Genomic DNA, 24,578 nt, shown 5'->3' on the forward strand with positions numbered 1-24,578 from the left:
TGAGTGCGGCGGCAACAGTAATGAAAGTGGCCACCAGCGAGCAACCAACACAAATGGTCCCAAAAATTCCTATGTCATCAGCATAATTTGATGTGATTTGATTCACTGCGGGGACGTTGCGTCCGCTGCTTCGTTGATCGACCCTTAGTAACACACACAGACACAGAGAAACACTCACTTCCATTCCATTTAATCTATCCAGTTTGTAGGCAATAATGTTGCCCCCAAAAATAGCTACAAAACATATAAAAGCGTTATATCTGTGACATGCCCCAAAAAAATAGAATAAAATTAACTTGTAGTCGTTTGTAGTCGATATCAACATTTTTATGCAGACTAATAAAGTGCAGATAAGTTTTTGTCAATTGCAAATAATATTAAATGAAATTGGATTTATTTTCAGTCATTTTGCTATGAATAACTTTTTGCTTTGTCATCTATTTGTGGCACATTTTGAATGTCACAATGTTCGTCACTCTAAAGTAATAGATATTCCATTTTATTTATAGACACTTGCAAAGTCCTTGACCAAGACTTTGCTTCGACCTGTGACCTCTCAAGCCACAAGTTAATTGTTATTTAATAGCGCACAAGTTGTGTAAGAACTACTGATAAAACACAAAAGCCACAAAAAAACAGGTTGAGGCCAAATCTCTGAGTACAGTCATGACTGTGCTTAATTGCGAAATGAATACAGGCTGGAATGAATGCATTCATTATGCACAGATGCCATCAGTTATGAGTGAGTGTAATGGCTTTTGTGATGCTTGCTGCCTGCTGCCATCAATCAATCGCTTGCTGGCATTATAAATTATTCAAAAAGTCCATAAAATATGCGCAACTATAAAGTGCGACTATTTAAAAGCATATTTATTTTAAAACTGCATTCTGCATACACTTATCCAATGGGGTACATACACTATCACTATTTTATTGACGAGCATTCAACTCGAAGGTATTTAAATGCTTGTTTTTGTACATTTTAAATGACATGTATAACAATTTATGCACTGGAATTTTTGTTATGCTTAAATATTTCTGCACTTTTAATAAGCTGCTTTCAAGTGCAGCATTTAGAATGCATTTAATTGCAATGTGAACTGCGTCGCTTGAGCTGTGATTATCAAATGAATTTTAATTTGATCAGCTGCTAATGCAAATACATATATTGATTCTGTGTTGTATTATTACAATAATATTACACAACAGCAAAGTATTGGAAATGCGTTTTATTCGGCAAGTGTTGCGCATTATCAAAAGAATCTAACCTAATACGGGTCTCTCTCAAATAAGACGTCGCCATTTGCAAATTACAATTGAAATACGATAACATTTTGCTCGTTTGTCGTTGTCGTTATCGTTATCGTTGGGGTAACAGTTGACTCGCTCTTGCTCACTCTCTCTCTCTCTGTGTCGGCATCTGGGCTGAAATATGAGTCAATTATACTTCCGTACGCATAAATTAATGATTAATTGCAAAATAAATTGACTTGCGTCACTTAATTACGTGGCTCGCCGTGTGCCCGAGAAGTAAACTGAGCGCCTGTCAACCATTCACGCCCATTCGCCCGCCTCCCTCCCCCCCTCAACTTCCCTCCGGCAAGTGTGGCCCAACTTGCCAGCCTGTCAACGAACACACTCACACATACACACACACGCGCGAGCATTTGCTGCTGTTGACATTCACAGTCAAACATGCTTAATTAATGCCAACGTTGCTCCCATCGCTCAGCCTCAGCCTCAGTCTCTACCTCTCTCGCAGTCGCAGTCGCAGTGACAGTCACCGTTTATGTCGCTGTCTCTGTCTCAGCCGACAACTGTAATGAGAGCGTCTCTGACAACATTAACGGCCACATTAACGAAACGAAGAGAAGAAGAAGTGAGCAGAAAAGAAGAGAGCAACAAAACAAAAAAAAGTGAAGCAGTGAAAAAAAAGAAGAGAATAAAGAAAACTGCTGCTGGCAGCCAAAAATAAACACTTGCAGGCATCATAATAATGATACATAGCCAGCCAGTGAGTGGCACTTGCCAGCGCTCCTTGCCACTTGCCTCTTGTCGTTTGCCTCTTGCCACATGCTCCTTTTCGTTTTCGGCTGCTACTTGTGCACGGCTTCCGTTAGTCAGTTACAGATTCAGAGTCAGAGTCAGCGTCACAGCGTCATCAGCATCAGCATCAGCATCCGAGGCGATTGTCGTCTTCGTCATTGTCTGGCAAGCGCTCATAATTAAACACAATGTGCCAGCGACGCCATGCTGCACAGTGGTGACAGAATGGCGCAACAATGTATTTAATTAATACAAAAACATTTTGCATTCAACATGCCATTTACATTGTCTTAGACACTTTGTATCTGCTGAGAAACTGAATTTCTAAATTTAGCAATTTAAATATTTGTATATTATTTATTGCAACCACTGTCCTCATTATCATCGCTCATCCTGCGTTTCTGTTTGCTGAATTGCCGCTGGCGATGTTACGTGCAAAAATCAATAAAAACGTTGCCAAAATGGCTTTCGCGCCTTCGCTCGCCAGTTTATCCGCTTTTGCCCTTTTTGTGTCTTGGCACTTAACTTTCACATTAACTGCACAGACTTTGGCACAATTTGGAGAGCTGCTGGGCTGGCGAGCAATTAACGCTGAATTGATACGCACAAACTCCGGAGTCCGGAGCATTGAACCGCCCCAAACTTAAGCTCATTCCCCTCAGCGGGAACTGACTGTGGACTGTGCTTATGCGTCGACATTAAGACGTAATTAAAACAAACGCCAAACGAGCAACAACGAGGCGCCACAAAACCCTTTTGTTAGAAGGAAGAGGCAATCGGAAGGGTAAGCGGAAGGGTAAGCGAGTCAAAAGATTATTTGTATTTAATTTCAATGTGCGATGCTGCAGGAGACAAGTAAAGCGACAGTTTCATGTACTTGCCTTGTACACGAAACTTAATTATAATTAAGCATTTAAGTGGAACTAAGCGAAGCTATGCCAAATGAAGCGCACGTCCAGCTTTCGTTCGCTTCGAACTTGAAACTTCCCCCCCAGCTTGAAAAAAATAACTTCGTAGCGTTGGCAACGACAGTAAGTGAGATGGGAGAAGTTGAAAATGCCGGAGAGTTGGGGAGATTTTTTGGGCAAAGGACTGAGCTCGTTTTTATTGGATAGCTAGCCTTGCACCCTAATTGCTAAGCGCAGCACTCGAAAGTTGCTTTTTGGACTGAGGTGGATATTTAATTACCGTTCATCGCTCATCGGCCCATTTCGCGCCGAGCTGGAAGGAAGATATTGTTATACAAGTGTTGCCAAGACGACGGCGGATTAATTGTTACGTTGACTAATTTTACTTATATGCGAAAGGTTGTTACATAATGAAATGATACAAACACACAAAAAAAAATGGAGATGGAACTTCAGTCAAGTGAAGTTGACGGCGCAATTTAAAAACGTTAAAGCGAGTGGCAAGCAGACTGAAGGATGCTGCTGCAACGGCAACGGCAACGGCAACTTGTGCAGAAAGTATCTCAATTAGTGATGATGATGAGACTGCTATCGTCCTGCCAGAGACTGTAAGAGGGAGGCATGTCCTTGCTCTCTCCTCCATCGCTCGCTCGTTTTATTCAAATTTGCAGATGGTTGCCATGAACAACAACATGAATAAAATGGCCCGAAACATAGTCGACTCTACTTAAAATGCTAGCCCAAAAAAAAGATCATGGCATAGCTTAAAATTCTTTGGGAAATGGGTCAGATTGCAAGCAACATTTTTATGTTTAGCCAGCCGAGTGTAAAAATGCGACAAGTCGACGAGTCGAATAAGTTAATGTGCAATTTCAACTCACTCACTTTTCTTTTTTTTGCGAGTGTGTAATAAAAGTAAAATTCAAATTGCCCGCAGCAAATACCTCTTGAGTATATATTTTAATTTGATATTTACACTTTTTTGCTGCGCATCTCTTCATTTCCGCTTTACAGGGTATTTCTCGCTGCTGGCAACCTTGGCAGCTGTAGTTGATTTTCGTTTTCTCTTCACATTTTCTGCTTTTTGTATTTATTTGGTAATGGGTTAGGGCGGTCTAACGAAATTCAATTGCGGCAGAAGTCGGGCAACTCGAGTTGGCAACTTTCTAGCTGCATCCTGACAAGTCGCCAGCCAGTCAGCCACCCTTTCACCCTCCCTTTTCATCCTCTGCTCGGTTTTGGGGTCTCGGCACTCGAAATGATTTCAAAATGGCATTGAATGTAGCATTTAATTTGTGCGCCACCAAGGACGACGACAATGAAGTCGTCTGTCTGCCTTTGCTTTTGCTCTGGCTTTGGCTTTGCCTTCGCAAGGCATTTATAACTGTTTACTCGATGTGCGCAGTAGTCGCAATATCCATGTATATAACTCTATGTGTATGTGTGTGTGTGTGTGTGTGCTTTTGCGTCTCTGCCTGAAAAGGATTAATTAAACGTTCGTCGTTTGTGGATGATGCTCTCTACTCTACTCTACTTCATACTCCAGACCTCAGACTCTCCCTCGTTTGCTCTCGTTGCATCTCATTTTTCCGAGTCTTTGAAGTTTGAGTACGACATAATTAGTTTAATGAGCTTCACTATAACAATAATGATAATCCAACACGATGCCACGCCCAGCATCGACAGCTGCATTTCCTCGGAATTATAACAGCAATTTCTTTACGTTTTATATTTTTTCATTTGCCTCGCAATTTATATTCGCAATGAAATTAAAATTGGACTCGCTGTGCTGGCGAATTTTTAATTACCCTGACCAAAACCAAATGCAATTAATTAAGTGCACATCAAGGCAAGGATATGTGTGTGCGAATGTATGTGTGTGAGTATGTGTGTGTGTTGGCGCTTTCATTTATTTACAGTTAGTCATTTAGATGTGTTTGCTTTCGCACACACAAAAAAGCTACGCTCATTTGCTGGCAATTAAGCGCACATAAAATTTCCATCCATATGTGTGTGTGTTTGCCAGTGTGTGTGTGTGTGTGTGTGTCGTGCTGTGAGGCGCCTTTGCGTCATTTAAAAGGGCGAACAGCTTGAGCGAGGGCGTGGCAATCAAGGGGCGTCATAGGAAGCTTGTCATTGCCTGTCTGTCTGTCTGTCTGTCTTTCACTCTATCCGCCCTTCATTTTTTGTGTGTGTATTTTAATTAGAAACTTGTACGCTTTTGCTTAATTAGACAAATTGTTTTAATATTAAGTGCAAACTTTTTTGCCAGAGCCAAACTGTGACAAATTAGTTTTATATCTGGGTCAAAACATCGGGCTTACATGACAAACCCGAAAACCAATCAAATGCGGCTTAAATTGCACTTCTAAAAGCAACGCGCACAAAATTATGCAACACTTTCTGTGCGAAGAACTTCCTGTTTGCCAGCGGAAACTAGCGAGTGCGATAGGGAAGGGAAGGGGGGCGACGTTTAATAACGTTTCTCAACGAAAAATGGCAGTTTAATTAAACAATTCATTTCCAATGAACTGTAAATATATTAGTGCATTCACATGTTGTTGACGGCGGGCAAAAAGTGTTTTCATTTTTTTCCACATAGTTTTTTTGTTGATGTTTTTTATCGGCAAAAAAAATGGAGAATCGATGCGTATTTGTAGAACGTCAAATATGAAACATTTTTGCCATTTGCAGCTTTCACAGAAATACAATTTCACAATTTCAATCGCAGACCTTTTGTTTACTGCAATAACTGAATGCATATTTGTTTCATTTGACAGAAGCATGTAGATATTACATTTTTTCTCCCCTCTGAATGATGCACAGTATGGAAGAGAAAAACTGGCAAATCCCTTAAAACTCAATGAAGGACAAATACTGAAAGGCGTCAAGGCTTTAAGTGATTTTATGAAATTTGAAACCGTGAATTGCTTTAATAATCTTTTAAATTATAATCTAAGGTATTATTTGTATAACAAATTTGTAGTAAGACTTTAAAACCAAAAATTCCCCAGCAGACTCGAATTAGTATTTATTGTAACTATTTAAGGAACTACTTATTGATTATTCGGAATGAAATTATTAATAAAATTCATATAATTCCATAATAAATTTATCTATCAACCTAAGTTTATATTGCAGTTTGCTTAGAATAGAATTTTAGGTAAAGCTCCAAATGATTTCACAAATGCATAACATTTAAAACCATGCTTTTTTCTTGTTATTGTATTCTTTGAAATTATGATTTAAGTAATTGCTTTTTATTTATTACTTTTAATAAGAATTAAAAGTGCAACTAAAAATGTTAAATGAATTCAGGAATAATAAACTATCGTTAGTTTTCTGTCACTGGTCATTTTACTGTACATTTGTTAGAAATAATTGTAGTTCCTATGAGTTTCAAGTTACAAATTTAAATTATTTTATTAAATTCATTAGATTTATATATGTGAACTTCTTCAATATTCGTTTAAATAATAATCTGGATAAAGTATAGAAATAATTTCTATACACTTATTGAAATCCATTAATTTCTTGAAAATTGTAATCCTTAATTTTTTGCAACTTTTGTTTTTAAATGGAAAATAAACTGGAAATCTTAAATGATTTCAGAATAATAAAAAAATATGCAGTTGGAATAATAAATTGCTCTATCAGTGCTCAGTTTGCTGTGCTTTTGTTTAGAATAGTTGCAGTTCCTTTGAGTTTCCCAGCAATTGGCCCCAATCCGAATGCGATTTATTTGTACTTTAAGATGAAATATGCGATCGGGGCTGTAATAACTCGCGTCTTATTGGCCCCCCCGCCTTCGACCGAGTGCTAGCCACAATTCATCAAGCGAATTCATCAAACAAAAAAATGTGTAGCGCAGCGGGGCAAAATAAACAAAACAAAACACACATTTGATGGTGATTTGGAAATGCTTTAATGCTTAATGCAATTTCATCAGTCGCAGCTGCACATTTTGCTCGTTGTGTGTTTACAATAATTTGCTACTCAGAAATTCGACAGATCGGGCAATTAATGCAAAACGCGGCAAATTGGGAACGCAATAACAGCCAAAAAGATGTGAATGTGAATGATTTACAAAATTGCTAAAAACTACACTAAAGCTAATCCTTCACATCGGCTTCAGCCTCATCTTTGATGCTCATTTTAGAGTAGAGATTTGTCAGCTCGTCTTTACTTTGTGCCATGGATAAAGCACGTTTGTAGCGTTCCTCCCAAGCTTCTGGATGGGATTTGGCTAGCTCTGTGAGTGACTTTTGAGCCGCCGCCTTCATGTCCTTCTCGGGACTCTCGTGGTAAAGCAGCAGCAGATCCATGGCACGCTTCACAAACGCCTCCCACACTTCACGTTCGTGCTCTCGCTCTCCTTCCTCTGCTGCCGCTTCCTCCTTGAACACTGGTCGCATCTTGCCCACCGCTGTGGCAGCTATCACACGTATGCCGGCAGAGGGATCATCCATGCGCTGCATTGTGGCATAGGCCAGAGGTTTGAAGTCCTCCACAGACATGCCCTGGAAGTAGCACATGGCCTTGATGGCATAATGCCGCGTCGTCACATTGCGATCCTCCAGCAAACTGGGCATATGCTTGGCCAGCGTGGGCAGCACCTCACGTGCCTCTTCTCTGGCGCCTTGGGCCAGAGCACACAATGTGGCCATGGCCATGGAGCGCATTGCCTCGCCACTGGCGCCCGCCTTCCATGCCAAATAGGGTTCCACAATGGCAGTGATGAACTCGCTCAACAGCTGAGTGCTCTGCTCGCGCTCCACGCAAACTGTGCGTCCCCAATCCAAGGCGGCAATCGAGAGGATGCTGAAGATGCGCACCTGCGCGCTGTCGCTGCAATGGCCAAAGACTAGTTGCACCTTCTCGATGAGTTGTGGCAAGTAAGTGGAGCGTATGCCACCCAGGTGAATGAGACCGTAGAGCATTAGCACTGGCTCCGCATTCTCGTCCAGCGCTGCATCCAGATTTTCCACATCGAGCAGCGCCAAGTGGAACCAACGTTCGTGCAGCTGACTCAGCGTGATCTCTTCCAGTGCCACAATGCGTTTGAGGATCACTTGGCCGCGTTCGACATCCGCATTCACATCGCCAGCCAGAGCATAAGATAACGACATTACCTTCATGGCAGTCACATAGATGAGTTCATAGAGATCGCGTAGCTGCTCCATGCTTGCTGTAACCTTGCTCGACTTGTCCAGCACCGTCTCGAGCATCTTGAGTATGTACAATTGGAAGCCTGGCTTCAAAGTGTGAGAATAATCGGAGCTCTTCAGCAGCTTGCACAGACGCATCAGATGATCGTAGCTGCCGCCCAAGGCAGCGGTGAACATGTAGTAGAAACACTTTAAAAACGATTCACGCGCATTGCGCTCCAGCCCATCGAAGCCATGCTCTATCCAGGCATTGAATGCGAGCACGCGTCCCAGGAGATCCGCCACCTTCTTGGCCTCGGCGCTGACAATCGGCTCGCGATCGCAGCAAGCGTGCGCCACTTGGCCGTAGATCTCAAAGAACTTGGCCGTCATGGCAGCCTCGGCGTGTAGCACGAACTGATAAAGCAGCTTCAGTGCGTGGAGACGCACATTGTCCTTCCAGTCGCTGGTCTCGCGTGTGATCAACATCAGCAGACGCAGTGATCGCTGCACAAGACCGCGACAACCGATCGTGGGACGTTGCACGCCCGCTGGATAGTTCTCCACCTGAGGATCACAGATCTCTTGCTGCGACAGCTCAGCTTCGTTCTCATCGTAGAACTGCTCGCCACACTTTACCCACAATGGCTGAATGAACGACAACACCTCAGGCGAATCATCCTTCAGACAACACAAGACGAGCGGCAGAATGCGCTCGAAGAACGAGTAGCGATCGCGCAACTCCAGCAGCAAGAGTACGCCCACCTGGCCGCATTCGCGACGCACTAGCGGCATGGAGTCCATCAGCAGTGGCGACACCTCCATGAAGAACCTTCGCATGCTCTCCCCGCTGGCATCCATGTGCAAGCAGACACGCCCCAAAGCCTCCAGGGCGGAAATACGTGCAGCGGAGTGGCGATGATTCAACATGCCATACAAGGAGACCACCAGAGATTCAGTGTATGGTTGCAACTCGTGTGTGTCTGCCACTCGCGCAAGTTGCACGACCGTGGCGCAAGCTTCGCGCTGCACTGCAGCATAGTCATCCTTGATGGCCTTGACGAGCACCTTCATCACCTGCGCATAACACTCACGAAACACGCCCACATTGCCCATCTGGGCGTATTGACGCAACATCAGATGCAGCTGCTCCACGTACAGCAGACGAATCTCTTCACTGGGCTCCACTGTCTCCACTTGACCCATTCGCTCGGCCAGCGTTGAGACCACATTGAGCAAATGGAAGTCCGAGGGTGGTAGACGCTTGAGGAATGCGCTCACGGCGAGCACGGCACGATCACGCACGCTCTCGAAGCGATCGTCGTAGCACTTGAGCAGATGCAGATAGAGTTCATCGAAGTCGGCCGCAATGGCATCGCTGCTAACGGTTTGTGGCGCCTGTTCGCATTGTTCGCGCAGCTTCAGAAGAGTTGCGCTACGTTTGCGATGCTCGCTGCTCTCGAGTTCGCTGCAAATCGCCTTTGTGTCCAGATCGAAGCTCATTTTTGATTTTAGTTGAACAAAATATTAAGCTGCTGTTTTCTCAACTGAATTTGTGGGCAGCTGTAGAAGGAAAGAGGCAGAAAACGAAACGAAAACGTCAAAAGGCAAACGGCGATAAATGCAACGGTTGCTAAGTTACACAAAGTTTCAATTAATCACACATTTTGTTTATGTTGTTTAAACGCGGAGCCATTGCGTCTCGCTTTCTCACATTGACAACACACCGAATGCCGGCGATCAGCTGTTTTCTTCGCACACAGCTGACTCAACAACAGCAGAAGCAGCAGCAGTGCTGCGAATTGCCAATTGCTCGTGTTGACAGTGTTGTCAAGCGTGCGTTTTGGGCGCACTTTTTTGAATTTCTACCGTGGACAGTTATGTGTATGAAGTTGTTGTTGTTATTGTATATGTTTGTTTGCCCAACTAATTAACAAGTCATAAATGAAATTTCTCTGGAAACTCCGCTCCTCGAGCTGCGTTGCGGTGCGCAATTTGTGCCGCTGTCTTTTATGAGCGGCCGCGGTCGGACTCATTAAAAGCGGTTCGGTTTGCTTATCTTCGATGCAGCTATCTAATTGCGGTGTCGTTTCTTATCAGCAAAGCAACTAGCGAACTAACGAACGAACCAACACAATATCTAAGATTGATTGCCAGCCAGCCCAGCCAACGATGGCTGTGTTGGGGGGCGGTGTGGGCGTTTCGACTTCCTGATAAAAAATCACATAAAATGCCTATTTTTATCGAGCAAAACTTAATTGCATTTTTGGGTCACTAAATTGGGTTATAAAAGAAAAAAAAAAAATGGGCCGGGCAGTCCAAATCAACTGGTGTATACATACATAAGTTGATAAGTTAAGAGTTAAGGCATCAAATGTTATTATGCTCGGCATAATAAGCGGCTTAACAATACATTTGTTAATTCAATGGACTAGTTTAAATAATAGTTAAAATGAAAAAACAGAGTGTGGGTGGCTAAGAGCACATTTTATGTGTGTGTTGTGCTGGTCATAAACATTTTAAAGAGTTGAATTTGAAAAGAATACACTCGGAGAAGATCAGATAATCAGCATGTTAAATGTTTGTACGCAACACTTTGGCACACACAGTAGTCAGTAGTCAGTAAAAAGATATATCTGCATATCAGACAGCTAATAAGGTTTATGGTTCGCCCTCCCGGTTGTATCTGAAGATCTTTTCCCACACCAGGGGGGCAGTTAAAACTCGAAATAATTTGATGCCCTTGCGGCATTTTTCAATTTCGCTTTTGCCATTTCATTTGTATGCCCCATTTGAAGCTAGTGTGGCAGCTTTATATGACTTGTTCCAACTATCCAGCATATTTTATAAGGCACTTTTTTGTGTGTCGGTTCTCTGTTTCTTTTTTTTTTTCTGTTTCTCGTTTTGCGTTGAGTTTTTTTCTCGGACTCTGTCAAAAATTGTGGTTGTCATTTTTATTGAAAGCCGCCGCTGCACATTGCGAGTTTTGGACCCCAGCAACGGGCAACGGGCAACGGCAATGGGGCAACATTTATAACTTTTTGTTGCTGTTATTTGTGCACACAATTCGATTTCATACCTTTTTGTAGGTATGTAGATGGTGGGGGAACAAGAGGTGGAACAGCAGCTGTAGCTGTAGCTGGAGGTAAAGGCACCGTCGCACGCTCCAAAGCAATTAAGCGCATGAATCAGGTTCAGGTTCGTTCCAATGGGCAAAAGGCAGGGCAATATGAATATATATTTGCAAGTGTGCGTGTGTTTTTCTTTTCGCCTTTTTTTTATATGACTTTAATAAAAACACATACCAAAAACAACACACATACAGATATACAGACATGGCACACACACCGGCCAATAAACTTAATTGATATGAAATGAAGTCATTTGGCAAAATCACTGGGAGAGTAATGGACCGCGTTTATTCAATTTGATTTGATGTCTGACTGGCAGGCAGACACACATACACATACATATGTACATATACTGTACATAGTATATGCTTATATGCATATAGAGATACATTTTTTTATTATTGCAATTCGAAAGCAATGGCGCATATGTGTGTGATTTTATGGTTAAAATGATTCAATTAAAATAACATTTTAGCCGCGCAGCACGGAAGCCGCATGACTGCATTTTAGCCACATTGCAAACTCGTTTCTGTGCTAATGATAAGTCCAAAATTGGCTGCACTTATAATAACATACTCGTTAAAAAGTCGATACACTCGCAATTAATAATAATCATACGCACCGTTCTCCGAGCGCAAGATAGATTTTTGTATTCATGCACACTTCACATTTCACATTCACGTTTGCGTTTTTAGTCATGCTGCGCTCTAATTTGTTTTTACCGACTCTGAAAATGGACTTGTTACAGCTGTCGTTGCATTTGCAGTTGCTGTTGCTACTGCTGCTGCAATTGCCGTTGTCATTTGCCTGGCTAAATGCAAATTTTCCAATTGATTGCCATGGAAAAAAAGGGGCAGCGACGTTTGCCACTGAATGTTGTTTGCCACTGCTCGCTGCTAATTAGTTTCATTTTTGAAAAAAACGACTGCGTCGATTGCCTGCTTAAGTGACAGACTTAATGACGACTTGACTGACGGCACCAATCAGTCAAATGGACTCTGGCTTTAACTTGTGCGTCAAAAGCATTGCTTAGAATATATTGTGCACGCTCTCATCTGTTGATAGCGTGTGTGTGTGTGTGAGCTGACAAATTTCTGGGAAATCCATTTTTTGATTAGAGCATCCATACATGCTCTTTGGCTTTGATTTGTTTGTCAATAACTGTGCAGCAATAGTTGCGTGATTCCAATAGCTAATCAGCAGCTTAATCACTGCAAATTATTGCCCGCATAATGAAGGCATTAAACAGTAATAAATAATTCCAATTGCCTTATAATATTTTGCACTTTTTTAAGCGCTAACCGGGAGCAAATGTTGCCAGCATAAAATGTGGCGCATAGCTGAAGAGCCGAAACATAGAACGCAATGTGGTTCATGCTCATATAAACAGGAAGAAAATAAGTATGGCAACTTTAGTTTCTCTCATAAGAAAGCCTGTTGTCCTCAACATTATAAAATTATTAATTTATGGAAGATTTATGTTTATGAGTCTTAAAAATTGAAGGAAATAGGAAGTAGGGTTAAACAAAGACACACAATTGAAATGTTCTTGTACCATTTTGAGTTTCTTTAAGCTCTCACATAATTAGCTAGACTGCAAAAAGTATTAAGAGCACTCAAAATGTTGCAAGCATGGAATGTGCCTCAGTTGTGTCCCGCAATTCGCATAATTGCTGCATGTCTAGTCTGTTTTTGTTGTTGTTGTTGTTTTTCCACTGCACGTTCAGCCAGTCAGTTGATATTTATTTTTTGTTGCTATTTGCATTGCATTTGCTGTCAACGGCGCTTTGTGCTAATTTACTGGCTGTTCTGCTGTGGCAACACTTCCCGCAGCAGCAGCAACCAAAGCAAGCAGCAGCAACCGAAGCAGCAGCTGCCACCATGACAACAGCAACTACGACAACAAGAGTCAGCAGTGAAGTATTTAAAGCGTCGCATGCGGTTTTCATTTTGATTTAACATATGCCTTTATTATTCTTTTTATTCATTTATTATTCGATTTGTTTGTTTGTTTGTTTTGTTTGCGCGCTATTAGCGAGAACGCAAAAAAATGAAGTACGGATAAAACGGTAATCGGAGACGCAAATGGTTTTTGCATTTTGCGTAATCGGCGGCGTTATTTAAATGCCGACAGAATTTTGTTTATACAGTCCGCATAGTTGTCCGGCAAATGGAGACTGACCGGTCCGGTTCCGTTCGCTTGGCTTCGGTTCGCTTTTCTTTGGATCGATTCAATCTGTCAATCGAGCACGCTGGCAGTCTGGCAGTCTGTCAGTCTGTCAATGTGCCAATCACTCAATCGCAAAGCAGTCTGGCTCTGAGTAACAATTTAATTAATTTAAGAGTGTAATACGAACCAGTTATGCGATAAATACCAACTCGACTTGTTTATTGGGTATGAGAATACACTCGCTTGCTTGTGTATGAATACGAGTATTAGCTCGCGATGCGATGCGACGCGATGAGTATCTATGGCTGTGAATGAGTCTACAAATACCTTTTAATTATGAATAATACTTATGACATTCTATTTAAAAGCCACAGCGATAACATCGCCGGCGACAGACTGAGAAGCTTCAATAAATCAAAGCCAAACAAAAGAAAACAAAAAGAACGTAACGTATCAAAATATAGTTTTGATAGATAGATACGAAAATGTTAAGAGAGAGAACAGGCTGATAAAGAAATGAGACTGTTTGCACTCTTATCGCAAACTATCTGAGAAAGTGCTCATTAGCAACTAACCGACAAATCAAATGTATCTGTGTATCTACAAATGTATCTGCGAGTTTCATTTTTTTGCTGTCGCCGCCGCTTGACTTCAATTACAAATTGCAGCTAATGTTCATTGATAAGTTTTGGAGCAGCTCCAAAAGAAGGTCAACATTTTCACACTCGTTACCCAACTAGTAAAAGGTTATTATAACTTTGTGTCTATACGAAATTTTATGTTATTTCATTTTATATTTAATTTCTTATGGCAAATAACGGAACTTGCTGTCGGGTCTTAAATGATTTGGTTGACAATTGGGTATATTTTTTACTCTTTGGTAAGGTTTATGTACTAGTATATCGATATACCAATTATTGCGTTCGGTATATTTTGAAATTTTTTATTTACCAAATATACCTTTTTGTATATTTTAGTATTTTCTCGCAATATTATTTGTATATATCCTACAAATAATAATATTGAAATGATATATAAATTATTGCCTTTGGTATATTGATATAGCTTTTGGTATATTTTAGTATTATCTCGGTATAATATTTTGAAAGATTTTACAAATAATATTGTAATTATATACCAATTAATGTCTTCGGTATAATTTCATATTTTTCTATACACCAAATAATACTGTAATTATATACCAATTAATGTCTTCGGTATATTTTCATATTTTTCTATACACCAAATATAGCTTTTGGTATATTTTAGTACTATATCGGTATATTATTTTTAAATATTCTACAGAGAGAGTACTGTGCTGTAATTTTATGGAAAAATATCTCACTGAATAAAAGTCAGTATATTGATTAGGTATATTTGAAGAATAATACCGTAAGGCTTTGGTCTTATGGATATTGGGTAGAGGGTATCTCACAGTCGAGCACACTTGACTGTTGATTTCTTAGTTCTTTCAAACTATTGCAGATTTGCTACTCTAATTATCAAAACAAAATTATTTGTTGGGGGGTTTAGGGGGGGTGGGAGTGTGTCAGTGTAATATATAATGTCAATATCGCAGGTGTTATCAGCGAGCAAGTGCAATTACAATTTGCAACAATAATCATACAGATTGATAAGCACATAAGACAAACGCGACAATTCTAAGCGACCAATTACAGTGGAACATGGCTAAGATGTTTCCACCTACCATTAATTAACCCCGAAATGGCTTTATTTATTGTTTTATTTGTGTTTTATTATATCAATCGACTGATAAGCAAGCATAGTTAGTTTCGACTGTAACCTTTATATTTATAAGCGATGATTAATTAAATACCCAATTAGTTGAGTTGACTGATAACGTGAATAAGAATTATGAAATTCAACGAATTGTGTTTACTACAAAATTCACACTCTGATTTCCCATTAAACGGTATTTACTATACAAACTATTGAGAAGTGCATCTCAAATGGCTTGTTAAACATGTAATTTGTTTATGCTGACATTCTCTTATCGCCCCGCACTTTGAATGTCACTTTGCATTTACTCGGAATAAATACTACTATACTAAAGTGCTACTATTAAAGATGATTGTCGCCCACATTGATCGATGTCACTTACCTCAGTGGAAAGTCGAAGGGCGTCTGAATGGTTAATTGTATCCGAAAAGTCAAGGCGAGCAGAGAAAATCCAATTAAACGTTGATTGGTTGCTTTTTTCTTCACTTTTATTATTGTTTTTCTTTCTTTTTTTGTTTTCTATATATATAGATTTTAGTTAAAAGGTCACGTTATATTTGTTGTGTGCTTGTAATTGATTCACATATCCTTTTTTTTATTTTTTGGTTGATTATGTTTAGAGGAGCACCTTTTTGCACCCTTTATTGTTGTTGTTGTTGTTGTTGTAACTGTTGGCGATAATCCTTAATTAGTCTAACGAGTCGCAAATTAATCCACTTTGCTTAATTAAATTCCTCTGCCGACGCAACAGCAGCAACAAAAAAGCGAAACACACACAGAGAAAGAATAGTATAAAAAATGCGAATATCAGAACATTGTAATTGAAAAAAATGACAAAATAAAATGAAAGAGAGAGCGAGAGAGAGAGAGAGAGGTAGTGCAATAGATGTAATTAATTCATTAGCCTGGGCCAGTTGACAATTATTGATTATGGTTTTCGGCCAGATTTCAGTTCTGTTTTGTTTTGCGAAATTTATTTAAACACATTTCGAGTTGATTTTATGCATTAGTTACACAATTTGTTATTGTTTCGCCGTTTCCATTTGATTTTTCAATTATTTTTCGAATGCGTTCAAATGAGTGCTTTGATAAGTGGCAAAAGCCACTGCGTAATGCTTTTGCTTTTGATTCACGTATTTGAATGCATTTTTGTCATTACGAGTTGAATTGAATTGAATGAAATGAGATTTGTCTCCGTCGCGTCGGTGCTTTTTTTCAATTTCAATTAAACTGTCAGCCGCATTTTAATTTAAATATTTCGTTTGGCTAAATATTTAAATTTGGCAAACACTTAGCATATTGTATATTACATATTATTTGTCGTTTAATTATTTTGCCATTTGACATTTGGCGAGCTAATTGCAAAAAGTTTGTTGCACAAATCTGTAATCTGTGCTAAATGCTAATTCAATTTATTATATAAATACTAAGCATGAATTTCTATTTCCTAAGTAAATATAGAAATATTCAAATAAATGTATTATGAAATTGTTTCCGATACGCTTTTGCTTGGAAGGAATTAGCAGATCATTTATGAAGTATTTATTGGCGTGTCAGACATATAAAAGCAATTTAATTTATTGTTATTAAAAGCGCAGCTAAAGTTATTAGCAAAAAGGGTGGGAGGGGTGGGAGGGGAAGTTATGCAGGTCAAATTGCTGCGTTGTTTAACTGGCTTTAGCTGCTTTGCTTGCCAATTTAAAATTAATTACGTTTATTTAATTGTTTACTTTTGTTAACGTTGTGCACGTTCCGACAATTAAAACTTGAACTTTTTCGGGGATAAAAAGCAATTTCTGCATTTTCACATATACATTTATGTATTTTGTATACGCGTATGCATTATATAGTTATTTATTTTTAAGTTGTTATTAACATGCCAGTACACAGCAGCAACAGCAACAGCGACGACGACGACAACGTTGGGTAATTAATGAGGAACGAACACACAACGACATGCGGCCATAAAGTGGACTTCAATTTGCGACACACACACACACACACACACACACACACACACACACACACACACAGACGCATAAAGTGTATAACACCTCGACCAAAACTGAATTTAATTGGGTAATTGAAATAATTTTGTGAAAATTACAATTTCCATTTTTGCGCACACGGCAATAACTTATTTATTTATGAACAAACTTCGAATGTGGATGGGACAACAGTGCGGCTGCGTAACCTGTCAGCGGCTCAATTGACAAATTGCTGGCCGTTGACGTTGACGTTGCCGTTGCTGTTGCCGTCGGAGAGCGTGCGAACCGAATAGCAAACACACATACACATATAGATGAATTGGAGTAAGTAGGCAACAACAATAGAAGCTTCAAGTGTGAGTATCTTTGAGATACACAGACGCCAGCCACACGGCAGCAATTAGCGCCGTGAACACAAGTGTTGTGTGTGTGTTTATTGTTGTTGCCGCGCGCGTTGACTGTTGCCATTGTTATTGTTGTTGTTGTTGCTGCTGTTGATGATGATGATAATTGAGCACAAAAATCGTTGTCGTCGTCAACGTCGTCTTATAAATTTCATTGCTGATTGCCGTCGGCCAGCAAAAGCGCACACACAATATCAACAAATTAATGAAAATGCCAAGCAAAAATCACATAAAAACCAGACAGACAAACTCATGTGTATGTGTGTGTGTGTTTGGGCCATATGCATAAGTAAATAAGTATATCGCGAAATGAATGCCGCTTGACGTCGCTTGTCGCGCTAATTCTTTTGGCCAGCAAATGCGACAATAACAAACAGCCGAAATGCTAATTAGTTTCATGTGTGACTAATGGATACAAAAGCGGCACAAACACTGCCGCACACACACACACATTCGTACACACACACACACACACACACACTGTGACACACGCTCAGATACATCTACACATGCGTGACTGCTGCGGCTCTCTTGACAGTTGTTGTTGCTGTAACACACTTAATTAAAATAGTACACTCTGTCCATGCTTTCCCCTCTCGCTCGCACACACATACAATCTCCCTCTCTCTCTCGCACTCTCTGTGGGGGTCGTTCCGTTTGCTGTTGATGCTATTTTAATGGCCTATGCCTCATTATAATTACGTTTATAATAAGCCGGCGCGTAAATTGAATTTGACTTTCGATATATATCAAACGTCCGAAATATGCTTCACTATCTTCTGTCCGACGGTCCGTGTGTCCGTCTATCCGGATCCGGCCGAGCCACTTGTGTTTATAGCGTTAAACGTTTGTGTTTTTGTTTTTGCGCGAATGGGTAACGCGTCGTCGTCGTCCAAAGTTATCCACGCCGACGACAGCGACAAAGAAACGACGATGACGATGACGCTAGCAATTTGTGAGTGTGCTTCAAATGGGCACCGACAGCACAGCACAGCACAGAAAGCACAATCCGATATCGAATACCCAATACCGACCACGACAACGATGGCAGCGATTCTAAACGACTTCTGAGTGAACGCTATAAAGCACGAAAACGATGTCGACGACAACGCAAACGACGTCGGCAGCGACGACGACGACGACGACGACAACAACCAAAACAGCCAACGACCGATGACGATTGGAAACTGTTGCTGCTGTTGCTGTTGCTGCTGCTGCTGTGAACTGCGCCGTGCAACTATTTAACGACGACTGAATGTGGCAATTATGTATCTAGATACATTTTGGCCAAGCGCAGCGCCAGCGTCGCTGCCGTCGTCGACGCAAAAGCATCGCGAGGCAACGCGCGCGCTCTTTGTCTGTCCTGCCGTCTGTCCGTCCGTCTGTCTGTCTGCCTGTTTGTCTGTCTGCCTCTGTGTGTGTGAGTGGGGATTTTGTGTGGGGGTTGCTAAACGAGGCAACCATCATAAAACATATTACTATAATTACAATTATGGTGCGCTCTCACACACACACACAAACACAGAAACTCGGATACAGATACTCGCTCTCATAGCATAGCTAGAGATACAAACAGTCGCCGCGCACGTGAACATAACGCACGGCTATAAAACACACACAGAAATATCCACAACAACATTTTCATATGCATTACGGCTTAATTGTATCTCTTATTATTATTATTGCTGTTGCCAGTGTGTGAACTCATAAATTTATTGCTGTTGCTGCCGTTGATGTTGCCAGCAACATGTTGCTACGACAATGTGCTTAGGCTTCACTCTCTTGTTGTTGTTGGGCAGATGATTATTAAATGCTGAATGTATTTTATTGCTTTGATTGTTGTTGTTGCTGCTGCCGTTGCTGTTGATGTTGCGCATTGTGGCAGCCAGCTCCCTCAGCGTCGCTTCGCCTCACGTTGCGTCTGTATCTTTTTTTGCATTGCAAATTGCCAACGTCGCGTCGCGTTGTTGGCATCGCTGGCATTGCTTTGCCTCTGAGTTTGTTTTTAATTCTCTATAATTGAGTTATATGTACTTTAATAAGTTGGCGGCGGATGCTGCGCTGTTCAACTGTTGTTGCTGCTGCTGCTGCTTTGGCTGCTGCTGCTTTGGCTGCTGCTGCTGGTTTAGGGCGTTCGCTCACAGCCATTCACTTGGCTTGTTGTTGTCGCGTCGCCGTTTAGCGCTAATTAATGCTGAGCCAACGGTTTTCCATTTGCTTTTTATTGCCGATTGCCGCCTGCTGCCTGCTGCCAGTTGCTTTTGTCTCTCGCTCGTTTGTTTCTTAATTGTTCACTCAGATTTCTTATTTGATTAATTATTTCGATTCGCATTCAATTCACATAGTTCATATGCATTCAGTTTTGACTTATTTCAATTTCAATTTCAATTCTCTCCTAATTACTTACTTTATTTAGCTCTTTTTTTTACTTTGACTTGTTGTTCGTGCAATAATTGGTGTATAATTTCATTTCCTGAGAACTCTGTTGAGACTTGGGTCGTGGGCTACCAACAAATGCTTTCATTGTATCGTATTTTAATGTCGTAACTCGCCAACAGCAAAAGCAACTCTTGGGGCGAATTAGTCAGCTAAGCAATTTGCTAGTTGTGTACACAATTTTTATGTATTCGAGCTCAATTAGCTATAAGGGTGCAAGTGTTCTTTCCTCCATGTGTATGTGTGGATGTGTGTGTGTTTATTATTAGGCTATCGATAAGACGGATTACTCATCACACACACACTCTGAATAATTCGACATGTCAGCGAATTTAAATTGGAATTGAGTTATGAACTCGCAATTATACAACAAGTGAAAGTACTTACAATAAAAAAAAACTATGAAAAGCTTTGCTTATTGATGTTCTGCTGTGATTACATTTCTTGGAAATTTACAGCGATTAAAATTGTTTACTTCGATTGCGAATACGAGTGTTGTCTGATCACAAAACACGGCTTAAATTCTGTGCTGTTTATTAATGATGTATCAAGCAATGAACTCTCAATGACCTCTTGTAAAATGAGCAAAAAAAATAAGAAGAGGTAGAAACGAATACAACAACAACAAAAAGAAGCGAGAACATCATTAGCAACAATCCATAAAAACAACAATAACAAAGGCAATGTGATTTCTCATTTAAATAGAATTGAAGCTGAAGTTGAATCTGAATCTGAAGCCGAAGCTTAGCACAATTTGCTACTAAAAATAACAGAGGAGAATAAAAATAAACAGATGAATGTGTATAGTACTTGGAGTTATAATGATGTTGCTGCTGTTGTAGATGAAGCAATTTAGATGCACTCGAGCACTTGATGAGCGAACTTGATGGCGGAATGGAGGGGGAAGGGGGAGATGAAGCATATTCGCATTTAACTAAACAAATTGTGTTTGTTTTTCTTTTTTTGTGTATGCTGATTGATGGCAAAACTTGGCTGGATTATTCGATTGGCTTACTTAGTGCGATGAGTTCGACATTCGACAACAACCACGACAACGACGAACGTGAACGCGAACGTGAACGAGAACGAGAAAAAGAAGCGAGGATGACTGCGACGGTCGTTAACGCAAAGCGTCAATTTACAACTGCGAATGTGATTGTGAATGTGAATGCCCAACAGCGCCAAACGAGCCATGCAACATCAGCAGCAACGGCAACAGCAACAGCCACCGAGTAATGGCAACAGCAACTGGCAACAGCAATGGCAACGTGGCAATGGCAACATGTTGCGTGTCAAGGATGGGGCTTCGCAACATGCGGGGCCAATGCAGGGCGCATCGCAAAAGTACAAGCAAATAAACTTATTATAAATATCTCCACTTAAGCCAAGCGCTTGTTGCCGACGTCGACGTTAACGTCCTCTGCTGCCTCCGCTGCCGTTGCTGCTGCCAACGTCGCTGTGGGGGGCCCCTCATTTATGCTGCAGACAAATCCCAACGACCAGTGAACCAGCAATAAGATACAAATGCGCACACGCAAAGCTAAATGTGCTCTCGTTCACACACAGAGACACACACACACACACATACAGTCGCACACACAGGACTGTGTAGGGGAGGAGTACGGCAGATGGACGGCTGTCAAGTCGCAATAAGCAACAAAAGCATTAAATGATGACAACAACATTGCGCTTAATGGACTGCCACTGCCGCGTTTCGCGTCTCAATTCAAAGTGCATTTTGCCTCTCACACTCCGTGTTCGCTCGCTCGCTTACACTCTCTCTTCTGTGTTGATTCGTTCTCTGTTCCACTCGCAGTCACGCTGCCTGCTCTCAATTTTTACTCTCTTATTTTGGCTTCGCTGTGTCTCGTTCGTTTCCTACTGCGCTCGCATTCTGGCACACAGGCTGTGTGTGTGCATGTGTAGTTGTAGTTGTAGTTGTGGAGTGACTGTTTGCTCTTGGCTTGCGTTATAAATCCATTATAATAAAATCATTTTGTTGTTTTATTAGTTCAGCAACAATGTTGCCGGCGGAGCAGTCAAGTGCCTTGGCAACATGTTGCGCTGCTCATAAATATTGCAAGTGTTTTCAATTAGCTCACATTCTGTGACTTTCATATTAAATGAGAGCTGCTCCGCTGGCGAGTTGAATTGAGCACAGCGCGCCTGCATGTTGCTTTATGTGTGTGGGTGTGAGTGGGTCTTCTGTGTGTGTGTGGGGATGTGTGCGTGACTAGTTTGAATAGGGTGCTGTTTGCAATTAGAAATTGCAAGGCGCAAGTGACGTAATTAAAATCAGCAACTAAAAACTGCAAGTTGCAGTTGAAAGGTCACAGCTAGTGACCTCAGCAAGTACTCAGTTGCAAATAAAAAAAGGTCAATGCAGCAGTTTTCTTGCTCGACCTAAAATGGCAGCTGGCAATCAACGCACTTCCGCAGACAACTACAACACCCACAACATGTCAATCGAGTATGTGTGTGTGTGTGTTTCTGAAAGCAATTTCCGCTTGTGTCCGCAATTAAAAAGCAATATCATCCCGAGTAGACATAAACAGAGAAGCGAATTGAATTTTTATGATGTGTTTGTTAAATGGTTTCATAAATGGCACATACGACAACGACTATAGCGTAACGAGCAAAGAGTATTCTAGTCAGAGAGACAAGCTCAGAAATGCATTCGATGGTCACAGGCGCACAGCAAACGAAGAAGAAGAACTCATACTCTTGTTCTCTCCCTCTTTCGCTCGTTGTGTGCATAACTGTAACTGCAAAAGTTCAAATGAAATGAAATCAAATTGCAAAAGTCAGGGACAGAGTCCAGAACCGAATTCGAATCCGAATCCTTTATTGAACTTACTGATGGTGGTGTGGTTTACATGTTGCAAGTATGTGAGTGTGGAGGGTGCAACTGTGTGTGGCACTCTGTTTGCCATGTGTTTCATTAGCGTATTTATGGAATTTTTATATGCTTTGCGACATTCGAAATGTGTGAAACATTTATGTTGAATGTGTTTGCTCAATGTATTTTGTCAAATTGAATTCCTTGCATATTACAAAGAAAAAACAACGATGAATATAATGTGGCATGATATGTGGCAGCCATCGTTAATCAACTTTGCCACTCGCTGCTAGCCTGATTAAGCTTGGCCCTGATTAAGCTGTGGGCACAATACACAATTTGCAACCCTGTTGTTAACCCGCTCATTAAAATCGTTTCAGCCGAACAGAACAATGGGGTTGTTCTTGCAACAGCAACAGCAACGTTGCTGTTGTCATTTTGGCATTAATGTTCACTCAATAAAATGTCATAATTAAAAAATAATTTTGCCCATATGCAGAATGTGGCAGTTCCTGCTGCTGCCAGAATGACCTTAATTGCTGGCGTACGTGTGGCAGCAATGCATGTGTGTGTGCATGTGCATATGTGTGGCAGTGGCAGTGCACTATGGGAAATTTGACCACTTTCTCTGGCCAAAAGTCATTTTTTGAAAGTTGGCAGATTGAACTAATTTTATGTGCAATGTGTTCACAATAGATCATTCATCAATGTTGCATACCAGAATTTTCGATAGATGGCGCCACTCAAGAAATATCAGCTGATAAACACAGCTGTGTGAATGGCAGTTCACGTGTTTTTGCATATTGCATTTTTCTTGCAATTTTCCAATTGTCAATAATGAAAAATTAAAGCACATTGTTCAAATTTTTGAAATGAGTTGTATCCACAGTGGTTTGTATTATGTGTTTCTGCTTGTGAAATGTGTAAAAAAATCGTGTTGTCCCCTGAATAGATTAAAATTGTTAATAACCTAAAAAATGGATATTTTTGATGGAGTCTCATTTTTCGAAAGCTGTGAAAAGTGACTGCACCAGATTGCCTCGATGAAATGTTTTCTATGCTGTAGAGTATTTCATTCTTGTTCAAATGAGAGTAATTAAAAAGATCACAAATAACCACAAATCCCTTAAATTTTAATTTTTAGAACGTAATCTTACAGCAAAAATTTAGAGTTTTAGGTTAAATGAAAATTAATGTCGAGAAAAAAAAAACAAAATTGATTTTTTTTGTTAACTCTTATATGTAGTATGTGATATAAGTAGGAAAAAAGTGATTTTACCACCAAAAAAAATGAAAAATTTTAAAAAACAAATTGCATGAAATTTTTTGTAATTTTTATTAAATTACAACGTGCCACGCCCACTAATGTTACAAAATATATAAAATAATTATTATAGAAACATTTCTTGTATATTAAAATAGTATTTTAAACATTTTCGCAAAATTACTTAAATTAAAAAAGGGGGCGGTGCCACACCCATTTTTTTTTTTAATTTCAATAGATAATGGTTGTCTTAACCTAATGCAAAAAACCGATTTGAATTATCTTGCTCCGTTCTTGAGATATTAATTTTGGCCAGAGAAAGTGGTCAAATTTCCTATAGTGCAGTGGCACTAGCAGAGTGGCAGCCAGTGAGGCAGTGTTGCAACTGTCAAATGAATAAAATTAAGTGTAGCTGTATCCCTGTTGTTGTTCTTGCTGCTCGTGTTGCTCTTTCGCACAGCAGCAACAGCAACAGCAGCAGCAAGCAGCAACTGGATGGCAGGAT

The 24,578-nt window shown here is 40.5% G+C and overlaps 4 protein-coding genes across 4 annotated transcripts in view; 2 read left to right on the forward strand and 2 right to left on the reverse strand.

Moving 5' to 3' along the window:
• LOC133838250 (DDB1- and CUL4-associated factor 5) overlaps nt 1-12,448 on the forward strand; it is a 65,708-nt gene extending 53,260 nt beyond the window's left edge. The window contains exon 7 of the mRNA XM_062269295.1: nt 12,436-12,448. Within this exon, the coding sequence (XP_062125279.1) occupies nt 12,436-12,440 (5 nt within the window). The 3' untranslated portion in view covers nt 12,441-12,448. The remainder of the gene's footprint in view (nt 1-12,435) is intronic.
• LOC133838249 (GATA zinc finger domain-containing protein 14) overlaps nt 1-15,668 on the reverse strand; it is a 40,812-nt gene extending 25,144 nt beyond the window's left edge. The window contains exon 1 of the mRNA XM_062269289.1: nt 15,525-15,668. The gene's annotated coding sequence lies outside the window, so the exon portion shown is untranslated. The remainder of the gene's footprint in view (nt 1-15,524) is intronic.
• Nucleotides 6,845-9,790, reverse strand: LOC133838247 (dynein axonemal assembly factor 5). The gene has a single exon (XM_062269288.1). It carries the CDS (start codon nt 9,602-9,604, stop codon nt 7,067-7,069), a length of 2,538 nt encoding a protein of 845 aa, XP_062125272.1. The 5' UTR covers nt 9,605-9,790; the 3' UTR covers nt 6,845-7,066.
• The window catches only part of LOC133836724 (uncharacterized), a 130,715-nt gene continuing 117,700 nt past the window's right edge, over nt 11,564-24,578 (forward strand). Inside the window, exon 1 of the mRNA XM_062267316.1 lies at nt 11,564-11,584. The gene's annotated coding sequence lies outside the window, so the exon portion shown is untranslated. The remainder of the gene's footprint in view (nt 11,585-24,578) is intronic.

Source organism: Drosophila sulfurigaster, chromosome 2R (assembly GCF_023558435.1).
Source record: "Drosophila sulfurigaster albostrigata strain 15112-1811.04 chromosome 2R, ASM2355843v2, whole genome shotgun sequence".
Classification (NCBI taxonomy): domain Eukaryota; kingdom Metazoa; phylum Arthropoda; class Insecta; order Diptera; family Drosophilidae; genus Drosophila; species Drosophila sulfurigaster.